Here is an 18,890-nt window from a genome sequence, read left to right as displayed (position 1 = left end):
TACGGACTCGAGCGTGATTCATAGCAGCTTTAATCTGATATCACAAATAGATTTGAATAATAAGTATTCACAAACAAAAACTAACTAATTATATGTCAACTAAGAGATTTTTTAGGTCATACAATGCAATTTTCATTTGATTGTTTATTTCTTTTAAATGATTTATATGTTTCACAGTCGAGTTCAGGATAAATGGTGTGTTTGATGAGGTGTTTGGAGTCCATATGGAGCATTACGAAGCTGTGATTGGTCACATTCGGACAGCTATTGCCTCATCCCTATCCTTGGTCGAGCAGGTCGACCCAGGAATGCTGTTTGGCTTCGACGCTTGGGAAGGCAGTGAGTTAGCTTTGTTTTTCTTTTCTGAAGATTCCCTTGAAAGATGTTAATAAAAATCTGATTTAATAGTAATATGTAAAAAAGTTTTAACAAAAGTATTTTTGTTTGAAATACATTCACATAATACATAACAGCGCTTCCTTTACCAGTAATAACTATTTAGTTTATTTACAAATGTGAATGTAAACAATAGAGTTCAAAAATTATCATACTCGTCTGAGAGATACCCAAACAACTTTTAGCTAGGTATCAATAGTTCAAACTTTGATATTTTACAAAGATTGCAGAGCAAGTTATATTAATTTTGAATTGATTCACTCTTTTTGGCACGATGTTGCACTTAAGTGAGGTCTTGTGTTGTGGGGGAAACTTGAGTGTCACTTGTCTGGATTCGTGACTACAACAAAACTTACATCACCTATGCTTGGGCAGGGAATCGAACCAAGGACGCCTTGGTGTAAAGCCTTTCGCTGCGCTAGCCTCTGCTCTAACCGGATAACTTTAATGTAGTTGAAAAATGTCTCCGAGGCTTGACTATTTTAACCAAGTATCCCATTGTCTGTCATGGTGATTTGTTGAACAATATTTAGAAATATTTTGTATAATATAATTTGAATAGTTTAAGACGTGGGACAGAATAGCCCTTATGTCGATAATTTTATTCTGAAATATATAATTTATAATTAAGTTGTTATAACTAATTCGTCATACCTTTTTAATGGATATCTTTTGAAATCCAAATATTAAAATGACAATTTGGCTTGCTTTAGCGGTGTTTTACTTTCAACGACCACTAAGTTACAGTCAATGATTTCGACGGACCATAAACATGTATACGTACAGGTATATGGGTGCGCTTTGAGACACGGGTGGGGCTTCTGGGCGCCATGGAGCAACTGTTTAACGGCACTAGAGGTCAGTTCCTTACCGACAAGAACTGGACCCTTAACATAGACTTTAGTTCCGTTCGCCTGAGTGTTGAGAGGCCATTTTGGAACACGGATGGCGGTCACGGCTGCTCTTCTGGAATGGTAAGAACATTTGTTGTAAGTTTAAGTAACTAAAATTTATTTTCTCATTTTCACATGATAAAAAAGTAATCAAAATATTATTTTTTTTATTATTTTTTTTTTATTTTTTTTTTATTTTATTTTATTTTTATTTTTTTTGGGGGGGGGGGGGGGTAAAGGTAATGATAGGAAAGGAAAGACTGTTCATATCATTTTATGACACAAGAAAACTTACTGCTTAACTGTATTGAAGTTTGGATTATGAATTAAATTGTGTGTTCTATATCTTTGGCGTTAACCCTGTGCCATTAAATGGGGTTTATGTTTAAACTTGAGGCTACTGAGCTTGTTTCTGTAGTTTTACAATAAATATTAAATATGGAAATTTGTTTTTATTTATATTCGGACGTTTATATGTATATGATTGTTTGAAACATATGACTTTAAACAGACTACGTGTATGGACAAGATAGGAGGTTACTACTGCTCAGAAAGGAATTGCGAGGACACAGAAGGTATTTGTATGAAGATTATTATTATTATTATTATTATTATTATTTGGTGATGCATTTTTTACATCGAAATGAAATAATCTCGTTTAATTCATATAACAGAACAAAAAACATCAAATGCATTTGAAAAATGAAATTAATGAGTATTTCAAAAGGATTTTAATCCATTTTAATTAGGCTAAAACAACAACAACCCCTTATGCGTTGAAAATGAACATACATTTTGATTTCGAACGTTCATAATATCTTTATTAGGATAGACGACTATGCATTAAAACGTTCTCTTGATTTTGTATAGTTTTGCATTGTGAACGTCGCCCTACCTATTGATGTTAAGTACACAAAATAGCAAACTGTTTTACGGTTGAAATCAGTTGTTTTGGTTCTCTAAATGTACGCATCTATTTTAAAACTTGAATCACCGCAAATATGTACATCTTAGCCAATTATTTATACTGTTGTAGGACTGCAGCAATGTGAAGATGACCAGGTATGTTATAAACTATTACAGCAGTTCATTTATCAACATGTTTGTATGTATATGAGTATCCGATGTTTAAATTAGGGTTTCATTTCATTGACCATTGGCTACATGTTAAATTGTGATTCCCAGTCTTATATATTATGTTCATATCTTATGAAAAAGTAATTTGTAGTTGTTGTTCTTATCAGATCTATTTTACGATAATTATTTCAAGGCCAAACGATTAGGTTTGTGGTATAAATGTTCGGAGAAAATGTTGTATGACCTCTTTTTACAAATAAATACAATTTTCAATCGGATATCTTAAACCTCATCCCTGATACAAACATAGACGAAATTGCAAAACCCACAATAAAAATGAGCAATAATTTAGGGTTACTTAATTTATTATATTATCCCTTTCTTATTTTGTAACTTGTAACGATTGATCGTATTTGAATAGATCAACCGGCACCATTTTCACTATGTTTCTAGCTGTATTTATATCGGACATTGTATTAGAAAATCTTATTGGCTAAGCTACGTTATAGCTAAATGCCAAGGGCAAGGATGTTGTGCAGGTTGCATCCTCTATAATTAAGATTGATAATACTATTGTAGGTTAAAATTGTGTGTAATCTAAGAAATGCAAATTATAAATAGTTGTTAATCTCTGAACTCAGTCCAATAACTGCTTTGAAAATAATTAGTATATTGTACCTTTAGTGGGTTGTAAGAGCTCCGGGTAAAATATCTTAACAATATTTATGCAAAAAACTACAGAAACAAGCTCAGTAGCAAAAAGTTTTAACATAAACCCGGTTTAATGGCACTGCGTAAACGCCAAAGACATAGAACATAAAAACAAACAAAAAATCACAAACAAGAAACATGGAAGAACAGCACAAAACTCCACAAACAGCACATTGCATACATACTATATATAACTAAACTAGGTATGTTTATCAAGGATTGTTAGGTACCGCCTTGGAACGGTCAGTAAAATGTAAATGATTGCATTAACTTGAGGAAACTTAACAATAAAACAAATAATAATAAACTTATAGGTAAACCCAAGTACTTCTGTGATTGCATTAACTGAGAAAACTAAACAATACAACACATAATAATAAACTTATGGCACATGTAAGCAAGTTCTAAATTCTGAACGTTTTCCAAAACTGTCACCAAGATTTGTGTTACATTGCCAATTTCGATTGGAATGACCATGCATCAATGAGTTTAAATATTATCATACAATGGTAAGTTGGTATGTTAGTCTAAACCATTTCTGATTTTTTTTTTCATTCTGTTTCGATCACATTAAGAAATGTACCTATTTAGTGTTCAATTTTTTTTTTAAATAATCCCACAACGTTTACGGCCTTATTTACAACTTGATACTGCGCAACTAAACAGAAAAGTCCGTGAAAACATTTCCTCTGCCAGTCTTGATCTCAAATTTGTTTTCCACAATTTTATCCTTACAAATTATATATTTGCTTTATATAAACCAATCATTGACTGAAGTAGAACCATATCTTTCTATTTCGTCTGTTTGGTTGTTGTTTCTCTAGATATTCTGCTTGATGAGCAAGCAGTGTGTGGACATGGTTGACGCCAGTTGCAGCGAGCAGTCGTTCTGTTCTGACTTTGAGGTTACATATAGTTGTGTTCATAGATGTGTGTCCCAGAAGTAGTGTTAAGATACCTTGTTTCTGATCTTAGCATGCCATATCTCATTTTTTCTACTTATACATATATACACGATATGTTTAAACACTTTTTTGTTCTATTTGCCTTAGCAGTAGAGTACATATGTCTCGTTTCTGATCACGCATGCCATGTCTCTTTGTTTCGTCCTATATAGTCATACTATATATGTGGTAACACGGTTATGAACATATATATTTGACCCCAAGTAGTGTGTAGAAGCATTTATTGTTTAATATATCAGCATAGCATGCCCATGTGTTGAAGTCTTGTTTCTTACCCAAGCTTGTCTCACCCTTCGTTACCACTAACAAGTTAAACTATATATAGTCGTATATGAATAAGTGCTGTTTAGTTCATAATTGGTAAATGTTTGCCTTTTTTATAATTCTACTTTAAAGATGATCTTACCTATCTTCCCAAATATCTTCATTTGGATGTGTTTTGATCTTATTTTCAGTTTGTGCAGATGGTTGTTTTACTGTACAGATTCACATATTTAATGAGTTTTGATATTTGGTTATACAGTTCTGTAATTGTTATCCAATTACATTCCCTAATATTTAAGAGTGGAATTAAACATATATTTTTTTGATATTTGTTTGCAATTGTCATACAATTTTTAGTCAACTAAAATGTCGTTGATCATTACATGTAATTTTAAAATACACACACTTGTTATAACATGCCAGGATCAGTGTCGTAAAACTCCTGACAAATTCGCTGCATGTTCATACTGGTGTCATATTTTGAACCGAACAACGAATTTGTAAAAAGAACTTGCACAAGGCATAACATATCGTTTTTACAAGCACATACATAGACATGAACATGGTCAAAACACAGGTATTATTAAATTTGAAAAAAGGCAATACAAATATTGAAACAACACTTATATTATTGTATGTTTCTAGTGGTCATGCACTGACATACACGGGAACCACTATTGCTCGGACAGAAGCTGTGATGCAGAAGGTAAAGCACATTGCATTGTTCATTAATTAAAGTTATAATCTGTATACAATTGCTTGTTAAGATGAGTTTATATGTTTATGACAAGGCGGTGCGCGGCGGTAGTCCTCACTCAAGTGATAGCTCTAGTTTTCACTTGACGCATATACATCCAAAGGTTTTAGTTTATTTATTTGTTTAGGCACAACAAAATTACAAAACTGTTTAACAAGACTATTATTGATATTACCAACAAGGTTTCACTTACAACAGCCTTAGTTTCAAATTAATAAGAATGGCATGTTAACTTAGTTTGGCTAAGGCGTTGAGGCGAAGGTTACATTTATATTTAAAAAAAACTTTTTTGCGATTGTTCTAACTAAAATCTTAAAAAAACAACAACACCAGAAAAATCATTTGGTATGCAAGTGTAAGTTTTTTTAATAAGCAGCTAACTGTCCAATTCTCTCTGAATTTAATTTTATGATATACCAATGCATAATCATTTCAATATGCTATAATATTGTAGGAATGCGACAATGTCCAGATGGCCAGGTATGTAATATAATTTCTAAAACAATATATATATTTGGTTTTAATCTTTGCCATAGAGAAATCGTTTACAAATGTAGTTTTCGTTTCACACTTACTGTATAAATGAATAATGGCTGTTCGGTTAGCGCAGTGGTTAACGCATTTGCTACTTAACCAAAGTGTTCTGGGTTCGATTACTGTCCTGGGCGTACGTGACTTTGGTTTGAGGTCGCGGGATATGTTAGTTTTCTACGGGTATTCCTGATTTCTCAATAGGACAAGACCACACTCTAGCGCAACAACTTGCAAACGAGAAAGACTTAGCTTAGTTTCTCCACAATCGTTATAAATAAATAATGCTTAAACTAAATTAAATCCATATCTATTCTTCAAAAAATATCTTTTGATAGAAAATCGTATGGCTAAATACTAAACTGAGTCAAGTATAGAATTGAATCAAGTGTAAAAATGTGATTTTTCAAAACTACAGATAAGAGCATTTTAATATTATCTAAAAGTGTTTTTTTTATTTCAGTTGCTCTGTTTCATGAATCGTCAATGTGTGGACGTTGACAACAGTTCATGTCCGACATATGAAGGAAATGAATGCGGGTTATTCGAAGTAAACTCTTTTTTGTCCATTAAATTAAATGCACTTCTATAACAATCAATTAGCCTTTCAATTCTTCGAAGAATATAGTGTTCATGTGTACGACTATGTACCGATTTTCACCTCTCCTACACATCATAAGTGAAACAAAAAATGAGTTTTTAATAAAAAGTGGAACACAGAACACATAATTACACTAAGATGTGCTAAACTAATCATGCACCACTTCTAGCATACAAATTTCTCCAAGGTACTATATTCTGAATAGATAACACTTCAAATATGTATTGTTGCATATCATATTAAACGAATCAATGTCTTGAACCAGGTCCTCTGCTATGAAGGAATCCCTAGTCTCGAGTACTGCTCGTCAGAATGTCGTCTCGAGCCCATTACAGGTAATTAGGTTATCTAACAATAATATAATTACCTTTTTATTTTGACTGTTCGCGTGGTTATTTCTTCTTAATTTTGCATTTCAAATCAACATTGAGACCTCTATATAATTGTAACACAATGCACAATGTTTCAAAACTTTAAGTTCATGTTTGTGTAGAATCAGATCAGGTTTATATTCCAATTTTCATTCTATAAGATGATGTAGTTTAATTTTGGATTACAGAAGATACTTAAGGACGATGATTTCAATACACATGTAATTTGATTTTGTATCATTTATTTCCTTTCAGTGAATCTAGCGTTGGACGGTGATTTCTACACTGTCACACGTGGACTTACGGACTATGAGATCAAAGAGGACGTGCGTAATATGTTTAGTTCCTTTGGGATTTCAGTGCAGTATATCAGCAATATTAAGGTTTTACCAGGTAAGTAGTATGTAGTATATATAATCTTTCGGAATACTGCTGTAGTTATTGCGGAAGAAAAATGCTACTTATGACGATGAATTCGATACCGCGATTTTAGGGCCGATATGTTATGGCGTTATTATAGCCCAGGGCCCCTTTCAACATATGATATTTAGTTAACCTTAAAAATAATATTGGAAGTTATCTTAGTGTCGTATTCTTTTTATTTCGCTACTTATATGTGTGAATGGACCTTTGCCTTTTTCATTATTGAATATTAATGTTCCGTAACATTTGCAACCTTTACCTTTGGAACAGTCTTGCTACATTGACAATTACTTGATGATTATTTTGATAACTTCACGTCTGAATTTTGAATATTACAGGTTCAATCATTATTGCCTTGGATTTATCACCGTTTCCCGAGATGGACTCTTATCTTCTAGTGATTAAGGAACACTTTCAAAATGGTGGAACGTTTAGTATTAACGGCCATGTCCTGCCATTACTGCATGGGAGGCTTCATTTTGACTGGATCGGTAGGTTTTGTTTGAGTTTACAATGCAAATATGAAATTATGAGAATTATGACAATCTTCCTATCTAATTATATAAAAATGACAAAAGGCACAATTTTCCTTGCAGTGCATATATCGATGATAAAATTTCGAAATTCAAAATCAGAATGACTATAGTGATAGATAATGATGAACTGCATATGATGAGAGAGTCGTTTTATTTACATAATAGTTATAGAAAAACACACTGTCTTTCTAGGATTAGTTATACTCTACAACGATGTTTCGTTTATATTATTGTACATTCATGTAAATTTGTTTATGAGATGGAGACCTTAAAACGAAATCAATTTAAGAAAATTGCCGGTTCGGTATACCTCTCTTTCATTGGATCTTTTCTTTTTCGCAGAACATAACGTCGAAAACTACACAACGTGTCTGGAAAATGAGGTACATGTGTGTTGTGTCGGGATGTGTTGTGTCTCCCCGAGAATATCTGCTAGGCATTTTGCCTGTAATGGCCTGATAATCGACTTTTATTCAGTAATTGCCGGTGGGATCTAAACATCGGCAAAAGTCTAGTATGCTAGTTGGTCCAATTTTTAGAACAAGCTCAAGTCCATGATAACAGTATAAGGCTATGTTGACTAGGTTTGTGTTTTTTCCTCACTTTTGAGAGTGTCCAGTTTTGTTATCAAAGATTAGTTGAAATTTCCATTTTTTTATATATATGTAGAACATTTTGTATATTATCATATTTATTTCACACAAAATGTCGAGGTTTCGTCCTAAAAAACTATTCCGCTACTTGTGACCTTAGAATAAAAAACTTAGCATACCGACCTTACGTATAACTCCTGTACGAGTAAGGGTTCAAGGACATGAGAAATTTGAAGTGCAAGATTGATAGTCATTGGAAATCATTTACTCATTCTAGTTGTAATTCCGAAACATGGAAAAATACTCTGATATATAATTCCATTAATGACAGTTCGGTGTTTTTTAAAGCATTATGTACTCTAAGAGTCATTCGTCTTTCATGAAAATTATAAAGAGGTGAGAGCCTTTTAAGAAAAACCTTAAAGCAAAATGCCGATGTGCACGCGTATAATAATGGCAAATATATTTTAGAGTATAGTCGAAATGCACTATAAATTACACAACCATTATATTATAATGACAGCAATATATATATATATATATATATATATATATATATATATATATATATATATATATATATATATATATATCTTAAACTACGTAATGACGTCAGTGTTACCCGTAATATTTGATAAATGTATTGCTTAAGTTCATTGCTTTATACACATAAACAGCTGGATTTCCATTAAAATTGACATTATAGGTAATCAATTAATAATGCTTTCTTGGTTAATATCATCTCATAAATCCATCGCTGTAGGAGCTGTGCCTGGATAGCGACGGGACTGCCTACTGCTCGAACGTAGGATGCGTGATCGGTATGTATGTATTCTCTTGAGTCGTTGGCAGACAACTCTATTGACTGTTCTAAAACTAATGCAATTACTTACACTCGATTCTGTAAAACTGATGCATAGGTATAAATAGATCTCAAGTAATTTTAAAGGGATTATTTGCTTGAAAATGAATTGTATGGTTGAAAAAGGGATTGATTGATTGATTGATTGATTGATTGATTGATTGATTGATTGATTTGCAAGCATGACCTCCTACGTGTCCGTAGGTGCATCATAAACACACTCTCCCCTGTTTTTTGAAATGATCATATCAAGAACAGCATTAATACAAACACCCAAATCTTCCTCGTTTTTTCTTTAATAGGAATATAATGTTTTAGAATTATGTCAAGAAACACATAATCATATCGTTCGTTCAACGGAATGATACGGAGTACAAGAGTACAATGTGTTTTACAATTGCATTTTTTAAAGACACCCACAAATATTTTTTAGGAATAACAACAGAAGATTACAATTTTGAAAACATATAGTTTAATTATATTTCAGATGATCCTGAGTGTAATGGAGAAAATGAGGTAATCATAGTCCTGGCCTGTTGTTAAATTTCATTCACCGAAGTACTCAAAATATTATCTTTTCTTATAACGGTTACTATTCAAATAGTTTAAGACTTAAAAATTGTATTTTTATCTTAATCAAAACATTGCATTGAACATGCAGCTCTACTGCTTCATGAGCAAATCTTGCGTGAACATGGACACCCTGTGCACAGATGATAAGCCGTGTCTGACGTCAGAGGTGACATATTGTGAACATTTAGCATTGCATGTATTGTACCGAATACCCTGGTGTTTGTGTGTGATATGTCAAGTATATCCCTGTACTTTTGAGTTATATGTCGAGTATATCCCAGTATGTGTGTGTGATGTGTCGAGTATATCCCAGCATTTGTGTGTGGTGTGTAGAGTATTTCCCAGTATGTGTGTGTGATGTGTCGAGTATATCCCAGTATTGGTGTGTGGTGTGTAGAGTATTTCCCAGTATGTGTGTGTGGTGTGTAGAGTATATCCCAGCAATAGTGTTTGTTTTGCAGCTACCACCAATATATTATTATATGTGACTTGTATAATATAAGCGACGACTCCTATAAGTGCGTACGTTTTGATTCGGCTGTTAAATATCAGTGCAATCTATATTTGTTCACGACGTGTCTTAATATTTTAATTAATTGTTGTTTTGTAATTAAAGGCGGTAAAATGCGTGTGTTTTCCTTCGTTTTTCCGCTTATTCTATGAAGTTTATTATGAATTAAACTTAAGATGATGTAGCACATACACGTAGTCGTATTGGTTTTACTTTTTTTATGCAACTTGGTATCTACATAATACAACAGTCAATTGTAACCACGCCCCCCACCCCCGAGGTCCGGGTGTATACCGGGGACAGCGGGGAAAATGGGCCGTGTTTTAACCTTCCAGGTTGCCCTGCATTGCCGAGTTATTGCGGTGGTGTGTTTTCGCGCCGAAAATAGCGGGGAATGGGCCGTAGCTTTGTACCGGGAAATATCCGTTCTTTAAACGGGATTTGTCCACGCTTTAGCCAAGATTTTCGCGGAGTTTAACGAGATCAAAACGTATGCTTCAAATATATACATTATAATAGGTATTACCTAGGATTGGCGGGGATTTTACCAGCAGTTTGTCCTCGTAGGGCGGTGATTGTACCTGGGATTGGCTGGACCGAAAGTCAAAGTCCCCACTATTCCCCTGACCTAGGGTGGGGTGTGTGGTTACAATTGATTGGTGCATAACAATCAAAATAACTGGTTACTAATCAGCTACCTCTATTATCACTGTGGTCTGTCTGTATTTTTAATATCAATATTAGACGTTTCATTTACTGTAACGAGTTTCTAGAAGCATTGTTTTTACATTATTTTTGGTGGTACTTAATTTATGTATTGCAAAAACTGTACTTAAGTTATTGAATTAAATACAATTCTATAATAAGCAATAAGCCTTTCAATTCTTAGAAGAATAGGACTATGTACTCCGATTTTCAACTTCACTTCTCACAACATAAGTGAAAAAAATTAGTTTCAAATAAACAATGGAACACCGAACACATAATTAAACTGTTTGTTGACATAATCATGCACAATTTCTGGCAAGCAAATTTCAAAATATAAAATGCACATGAAAATACAACATAATGACAAAAAGGAACGACTCTGACAAGATAGCACACACATAAATAATTTGTTTTGCATATCATATTAAACGAATTAATGTATTGTACCTAGGTCCTCTGCCATGAAGGAATCCCCAGTCTCGAGTACTGCTCGTCAGAATGTCATCCCAAGCCTATTACAGGTAATTATGTTATCTTACCAAAATATATTTACTTTTAACTATAACTGTTCGGATGTTATTTCTTCTTAGTTTTGCCTCTCAAATCAACATGAAGCCCTCTTAAAATTTGCAACACATTACACAATGTTTTAAAACTTTAAGTACATGTATGTGTAGAATCAAATTAATCATGTTTTTATTCCGATTTTCATTCTATATGATGATGTAGTTTAATTCTGTTTTACAGACGATTCTGTAGGACGGTGATTTCAATATACATGTAATTTGATTTTGTATCATTTATTTCCTTTCAGTGAATCTAGCGTTGGACGGTGATTTCTACACTGTCACACGTGGACTTACGGACTATGAGATCAAAGAGGACGTGCGTAATATGTTTAGTTCCTTTGGGATTTCGGTGCAGTATATCAGCAATATTAAGTTTTTACCAGGTAAGTAGTATGTAGTATATATAATCTTTCGGAATACTGCTGTAGTTAATGCGGAAGAACAATGATAATATTGACGATGAATTTGATACCGCGTTTTTTTTGGCCTATATGTGATGGCGTGATAATAGCCTAGGGCCCCTTTCAATAATTTGATAATTAGTTTTTCTTAAAAGTAATATTGAAAGTTATCTTAGTGTCGTCTTTATTTTATTTCGCTACTTATATATGTGAATGGATCTTTGGCCAACATTGAAATGAACAAAAAAATGCGGAATAAAAACCAATATCATGTTGTCACAATATCTCAATTTTATGCAAAACGTCCCCGGAAGAAGTATGCCATGGCTTGTTCATGATTGTATATTAATGTTCCGTAGACCTATTTGCAACCTTTACCTTTGGAACAGTCTTGCTACATTGACAATTACTTGCTGATTATTTTACTATCCTCACGTCTTAATTTTGAATATTACAGGTTCAATCATAATTGCCTTGGATTTATCACCGTTTCCCGAGATGGACTCTTATCTCCTAGTGATTAAGGAACACTTTCAAAATGGCGGAACGTTTAGCATTAACGGCCATGTCCTGCCATTGCTACATGGGAGGCTTCATTTTGACTGGATCGGTAGGTTTTGTTTGAGTTTACAATGCAAATATGAAATTATGAGAATTATGACAATCTTCCTATTTGATTATATAAAAATGACAAAGTGCACATTTTTTTCTTGCAGTGCTTGTATGGATGATAAAATTTTAATCAGATTGCCTATAGTGATAGATAATGATGAACTGCATATGAGGAGAGAGTCGTTTTTATTTACAGTTAAAGAAAAACACGCTGTCTTTTTAAGATTAGTTCTACTCTACAACGATATTGTATTTATATTATTGTACTTTCATGTAAATTTGTGTATGAGCTGGAGACCTGAAAACGAAATCAATTGGAGAAAATTGCCGATTCGGTATACCGCTCTTTCAATGGATCTTTTCTTTTTCGCAGAACATAACGTCGACAACTACACAACGTGTCTGGAAATTGAGGTATATGTGTGTTGTGTCTTGATGCCTTGTGTCTTCCCTCGAATATCTGCTAGGCATTCAGCCTGTGATGGCCCGATAATCGACTATTATTGAATAATCGCCGATTGGAACAAAACATCGGCAATAATCTAGTATGCAAGTGCAGTGTGTGTATACCACGTGATTAATTACGTCATATATGCTACGTCGGTCGAAGGCAACATTTTGCATAAAATGAGAACATAAATCAAAGATACCTTTTCTTTTACTACACTATTTTTAATGAAACAAAAGGCAGTCTATGCCACTTAAAGAGCCCCGCCTTCTTTTTATTACCGACGTTTGATTAGGTGATAAGTTTTCTCAAACACTTCAACAAACCTGTTTGTATAATAATGTTTTGACAGTGCTCCGTCAGGCGGCCGTATTGTGAAAAGGTTTTTCGAAGTGTTTGAAGAAACTCAACTCTCAATCAAACTCTGGTAAAAGACCGAAAGCGGGGCTCCATAAGAGGCGTAGATTGCGCTATGTTTCATCTAAAATGGTGAAGAAATAGTGAAGTTATCTTTGTTTTAAGTCTTCATTCTAAGCAAAATATTGCCTTCCGACGTAGCATTTATGACATAATTAATCACGTGGTATACACACACTGTAGTGGGTCCAATTTTTCGAACAAGCTCAAGTCCACGATAACAGTATTAAGCTAAGCTGACTAGGTTTTTTTACACTTTTAAGAGTGTGGAGTTTTGTTATCAACGTTAAGTTGATATTCCCCTTTATATTTTTTGTTTTTATTTTTTTAGATAATTTTATTTTATATTGTATATTTTCATGTTTATCTGACACAAAATGTCGAGGTTTCGTCTTATAGAACTGTTCTACTACTTGTGACCCTAGAATAAAAACTTCGCATGCTGACCTTACGTTTAACTCCTGTACGAGTTTGGGTTCCAGGGGGGGGGGACAAGAGAACAAGGGCAAAACTGATAGTCATGGGATTCATTTGAATGGATAGTAGTAGTTCCGAAACCTGGAAACATAACTCTGATATCTAATTCCATTAATAACAGTTCGATGTTCTTTAAAGCACGTTGTACTCTAAGAGTCATAAGTCTTTGACGAAATTATAATAGAGGTTAGAGCCTTTTTTACAAATACGAAAATGCCAATGTTAACACCATATAATGGCAAATACATTGCAAAATATAAGTCGAAGTGCACTATAAATCACACAACCACATAATGACAGCAAAATATATTATATCGCTAACTCCTTTATGGCGTCAGTTTTACGATAATACTTGATAAATCTGTTCGTTCTGACCATTGCTTCGTACACTTAAACAGCAAGATTTCCATTACCAATTGCATTATTACTAATAAATTAGGAATGCGCCCTTGGTAAATCTCATATCATAATTCCATCGCTGTAGGAGCTGTGCCTGGATAGCGACGGGACTGCCTACTGCTCGAACGAAGGATGTGTGATAGGTATGTATCTATTCTCTTTAATCGTTGACAGACCACTCTATTCTGATGCATCAGTTGAAATAGATCTCATGTGATTGTCAAGGGATTGTTTGGTTGAAAAGGGGATTGATTGATTGATTGATTGATTGATTGATTGATTTGCAAGCCGGACCTCCAACGTGTCCGTAGGTGCATCATAAACACACTCCCCCCTGTTTTATGCAATGATCATATCAAGAACAGAGTTAATTCAAACTCCCAAATCTTCCTCGTTTTTTCTTTAATAGGAATATAATGTCAAGAAACACATAATCATATCGTCCGTTCAACGGAATGATACGGAGTACAAGAGTACAATGTGTTTTACAATTGCATTTTTTAAAGACACCCACAAATATTTTTTAGGAATAACAACAGAAGATTACAATTTTAAAAACATATAGTTTAATTATATTTCAGATGATCCTGAGTGTGATGGAGAAAATGAGGTAATCATAGTCCTGGTGTGTTGCTGATTTTCATTAACCGAAGTACTCAAAATATTATCTTTTCTTATAACGGTTACTATTCGAGTAGTTCCAGACTTAAAAATTGTATTTTTATCTTAATCAAAACATTGCATTGAACATGCAGCTCTACTGCTTCATGAGCAAATCTTGCGTGAACATGGACACCCTGTGCACAGATGATAAGCCGTGTCTGACGTCAGAGGTGACATATTGTGAACATATAGCATTGCATGTATTGTAGCGATCACCCAGTTTGTGTGTGATGTGTAGAGAATATGGCAAAATTTGTGCGTGATATGTCAAGTATATCCCAGTATTTGTGTGTGGTGTGTAGAGTATATCCCAGTATTTGTGTGTGGTGTGTAGAGTATATCCCAGTATTTGTGTGTGGTGTGTAGAGTATATCCCAGTATTTGTGTGTGGTGTGTATAGTATATCCCAGTATTTGTGTGTGGTGTGTAGAGTATATCCCAGTATGTGTGTGTGTGGTATAGAGTATATCCCAGCAGTAGTGTTTGTTTTGCAGCTACGACCCAAATCATATTAAATGTGACTTGTATAATATAAACGACGACTCCTTTTTGATTCGGCTGTAATATTTCGGTACAATCTATGTTTGCTCATGAAATGACTTAATATATTGTTGTTTATTTGTATTTAAAGGTGGTTAAATGATACGTGTTTTCCCTTTGTTCTTCTTCTGTTTTAATAAAGATATCACTATGAATTAAACTTAAGTTCATGTATTACATACACGTAGCCGAACTGGTTTTACTTTTAAAGTAACAAGTTTACGTTGTTTGTTTTTTACTAATAGTAAAAAACAAACAACGTAAACTTGCAACTACTCCACTGCTTGTATTATCACTGTGGCCTGTCTGTATTTTAGTCTAAATATTAGACGTTTCATTTCCGGTAACTAGCATTTAGAAGCATTGTTTTTACATTATTTTGTGCTACCTAATTAATGTATTGCAAACATAGTCTTTAAGTTCCTTGGATCCGCACATTTCGTTGATTGTGAAGTAAATCATATTTTAATGGTTCTTTGAACGATTTCAAATATACGCAACTAGTCCTTATATGTATATTTGGTTTACCCGCATGTATATGACAGTTTTACACATTTTGATTGTGGTACACACTGAATGAAATATTAACAAAGATGTGCTACGATTCCCTCTATTCATAGAAGCCTGAAAACTACAAAAAAATAACTACAAATACCTTTGGCATGCATTTATATTACTCATATACTCTTTTGAAGTTTGTCTGCGTGGATGAGGGAGGGGAAACGTTCTGTTCAGAAGAACCGTGCGATACAACAACGACAACAACGCCAACAACAACATCAACAAAAACAACAACAACAACCGAATCATCCGAAATTACTGATCCTCCAGGGCCAGGTATGTAACAGCTTCCTGTGCAGTGATAAAAATGGATGCTAAAGTGCTATTGAAACATTATAATTTAAATCATATTTAAGCTAAATTAAGTATTTAATCATTTGTTTTGAAAATCAGACAGCACGACTCCATGAATTGATTTATGGATTGAAAGCATACATACGAGAGTGTATTGTTATTTAAGAAATCTTATACACTTGTATAATGTAATATTAGAATGTAGATCTGTACACGCTGATATATTTCTCACACGAGAACATTTTTCAATATTTCAGCTTCCTTTCATGCCACCATACGTCTGGTGTTGGAAATACGGTACCAGAAAATAATAATGCCGGCAAACACTGATAATGGCAGCACAGCCATGGAAGAGTTTAAATCTCGAATGCGTGCGCAACTCGAGGAGCAGGTGTTCCGCACGGTGCAGTTCGACGCGATAGGTGTAACCGCTCAACCAGGAGACCCAGGTTCTAAATGATGTTTCAAACCCAAATAGCCATTGATAAGAACTTTAATGAACAAATAGAATTGGTATCTTGTTTAGAACACAATTGGGTGTATATACCTTGGAATTTCAGTGATATTGTATACACAACTTGGACGTCATTGGACCTTTTAAACACAGTCGGGGATTCATGTAACTTTTTGTGATTTAATCTAACTATACGTGCATCAATGTCTTTTTACCGAGTTTACCTTTTCACAACCAAACAGAACATGATATTGTTTAATTGCTTTAGTTTAATAGACGCTTTACCAAAACTGTTGACGTAATTCGAAATTGACGTAATGCAAATGCCTGTTTTTCATGTTAATTTAAATTGACTATAATATCCATACGCTTCATCACGGAAGTAGGTTCTTAGTTATGTAAAAGTAATGCAAGAATTGCGCAAATAAACCTTTTTCGGTCGTTTAATACCGTCTTTTTTGTCCATCTAATAAAAAAACGATAAGTGATCAAGCGACGATATTAAGTCCGTTGAGAATTGATTTGAATTTTGCAATCGCTATTACGTTCTAAATACATACGACCTTTTACTACAAAGCATCGAAGTACTGCTGGAAATAAATATAACCTGTTAAACAAATTGTTACATGAAGTTAGTTGGTCATGACGGACTTGTAGAATACCGTTAAACTTTTGATGTGTAAAACAAAAAGTACAGGATTTTTAAATTAAAATAATTTATTGAGCTCAGCACGTTCCATTTTGACCATAAATTAAATAGACGTCTATCAGCGCTTTCAGCTATTTTACTCTGTCATGGGAATGATCTAAAAATATGTGGCCATATGGATTACCTCTTGATTTAAGATGGGGACACAATCGCGCTGTACATAAAGGGACGACATCCGCCGGAAGAAGGCATTCAGAATCTCATCATGGAAAAACTGGGAGTCGCGAAGTTATATGGAGAGCATGGGGACAGTATCGGCATAAGATTAGATGGAATATCTTATGCTAAAGTATTTGGTTAGTATATACATGTAGATGAAGGTTTTACTTTGTTAAAGAAATGTTAAAATGAATTTGTTACTACACAGATAACAAGTTCCCTGGTAACAAATAAAAGAAATCCTTCTGAAACAATAAACTGATATTTGGCATCTTAACGCACTTAACGCTTTTATGTGGCAAACGATACCAAGAAAAAATGAATGAAAGGGACATGAAAACAATTTCAGAACTAAAACACGTAAATTTTGCTTTCAATTTACTTTAGACGAAGTACCGAATACCTTCTTCGTGCTGCCCGATCCGATAGTCAGAGATCAGGAATATAGCTTTATGCTGTCGGACATTTTGCCGACTGACATAACGGACATTCCTTCCGAACTCGATATCGACTGCGGCGAAAACTCTGTTGAATTTAAAAATACAGGTGAGTAGTTTAGTGTTCTAATAATTCGCTCATGCTGGATTTTGAATGTTTTGATTTTTTTTTCCAAACTGCCGACTTCTTGACATTTCTTATATTTCTTTCGAAATAGTAATTCCTTTGATTACAACATTCGATTGCAGTAACTGCGACAAAGTTGTCGCATTATTATGTCGAATTTTATGAAATTGTTATTTAAGGTAAGAAAATATCAATAATGCATATTCAAAACTGGATGGAAAATCCTACCCTCGGGCACACCGTGTAGTCGGTTACCCAGCAACCCTCGTAAATGGTTGTCACATGTTCTCTCTTGTCGATATTTTTGTTCGTGAAATATATTTTGAATAAAATAAATTCAGCTGTCCACGCAATAGACATGTGTTATTTATTTTTAGAAGGGGAGTTCGAAGACGAGGCTAACGTGTTAACAAGTACTCCTATTATAATGAGGCATACCCGGACCGATGTAACGCACCAGACCTGCTTTATAACAGACCCGACTTCACCCGAAAACTGTAAGCAATTTAAACATTTCTCAGACATATACTTGCTGAACATATTTGGACAAAAATGATGAGTGCAAAGTTGACATTTTATGTCGGTCAGGTGGATCGAACAATTTACACTTTTTTTTCTCCGACCGAATCAAAATGTTCTGGTCAAGACTGTGGGGCTGACGGTTTTCTCAATGCCTTTAAGTGGCGTTTTGCATTTGTCTTGTAATAAAATATCTAATTTTATCATGGACTGGTTTAAGCGCAGTATTTTACCGTCTGGAACTGTAGTTGATTTGATTGTGTTATACATAAAACCGAGATGTATAAAAATAAATCAGGATGCTTGTAGGACACACATTCTCACCTTTTACA

The 18,890-nt window shown here is 34.0% G+C and overlaps 2 protein-coding genes across 2 annotated transcripts in view; both read left to right on the top strand.

Annotated features, from left to right (window-relative positions):
• Positions 1 to 5,816, top strand: part of LOC128244365 (uncharacterized) — a 36,011-nt gene extending 30,195 nt beyond the window's left edge. The window contains exons 31-38 of the mRNA XM_052962379.1: positions 178 to 339; positions 1,183 to 1,370; positions 1,801 to 1,864; positions 2,326 to 2,351; positions 3,902 to 3,982; positions 4,952 to 5,012; positions 5,518 to 5,543; positions 5,799 to 5,816. Of these exons, the coding sequence (XP_052818339.1) occupies positions 178 to 339; positions 1,183 to 1,370; positions 1,801 to 1,864; positions 2,326 to 2,351; positions 3,902 to 3,982; positions 4,952 to 5,012; positions 5,518 to 5,543; positions 5,799 to 5,816 (626 nt within the window). The remainder of the gene's footprint in view (positions 1 to 177; positions 340 to 1,182; positions 1,371 to 1,800; positions 1,865 to 2,325; positions 2,352 to 3,901; positions 3,983 to 4,951; positions 5,013 to 5,517; positions 5,544 to 5,798) is intronic.
• Positions 5,525 to 18,890, top strand: part of LOC128242491 (uncharacterized) — a 44,581-nt gene continuing 31,215 nt past the window's right edge. Inside the window, exons 1-21 of the mRNA XM_052959653.1 lie at positions 5,525 to 5,543; positions 6,058 to 6,144; positions 6,461 to 6,530; positions 6,822 to 6,959; positions 7,328 to 7,480; positions 7,868 to 7,908; positions 8,882 to 8,939; positions 9,468 to 9,496; positions 9,642 to 9,719; positions 11,224 to 11,293; positions 11,587 to 11,724; positions 12,200 to 12,352; positions 12,728 to 12,768; positions 14,181 to 14,238; positions 14,677 to 14,705; positions 14,851 to 14,928; positions 15,994 to 16,135; positions 16,411 to 16,602; positions 17,454 to 17,612; positions 17,863 to 18,021; positions 18,417 to 18,536. Coding sequence (XP_052815613.1) covers positions 6,070 to 6,144; positions 6,461 to 6,530; positions 6,822 to 6,959; positions 7,328 to 7,480; positions 7,868 to 7,908; positions 8,882 to 8,939; positions 9,468 to 9,496; positions 9,642 to 9,719; positions 11,224 to 11,293; positions 11,587 to 11,724; positions 12,200 to 12,352; positions 12,728 to 12,768; positions 14,181 to 14,238; positions 14,677 to 14,705; positions 14,851 to 14,928; positions 15,994 to 16,135; positions 16,411 to 16,602; positions 17,454 to 17,612; positions 17,863 to 18,021; positions 18,417 to 18,536 — 1,981 coding nt within the window. The 5' untranslated portion in view covers positions 5,525 to 5,543; positions 6,058 to 6,069. The remainder of the gene's footprint in view (positions 5,544 to 6,057; positions 6,145 to 6,460; positions 6,531 to 6,821; positions 6,960 to 7,327; positions 7,481 to 7,867; positions 7,909 to 8,881; positions 8,940 to 9,467; positions 9,497 to 9,641; positions 9,720 to 11,223; positions 11,294 to 11,586; positions 11,725 to 12,199; positions 12,353 to 12,727; positions 12,769 to 14,180; positions 14,239 to 14,676; positions 14,706 to 14,850; positions 14,929 to 15,993; positions 16,136 to 16,410; positions 16,603 to 17,453; positions 17,613 to 17,862; positions 18,022 to 18,416; positions 18,537 to 18,890) is intronic.

Source organism: Mya arenaria, chromosome 8 (assembly GCF_026914265.1).
Source record: "Mya arenaria isolate MELC-2E11 chromosome 8, ASM2691426v1".
Lineage (NCBI taxonomy): Eukaryota > Metazoa > Mollusca > Bivalvia > Myida > Myidae > Mya > Mya arenaria.
The sequence above is the reverse complement of the archived record's forward strand: the minus strand, read 5'-3'. Positions and strand labels throughout refer to the sequence as shown.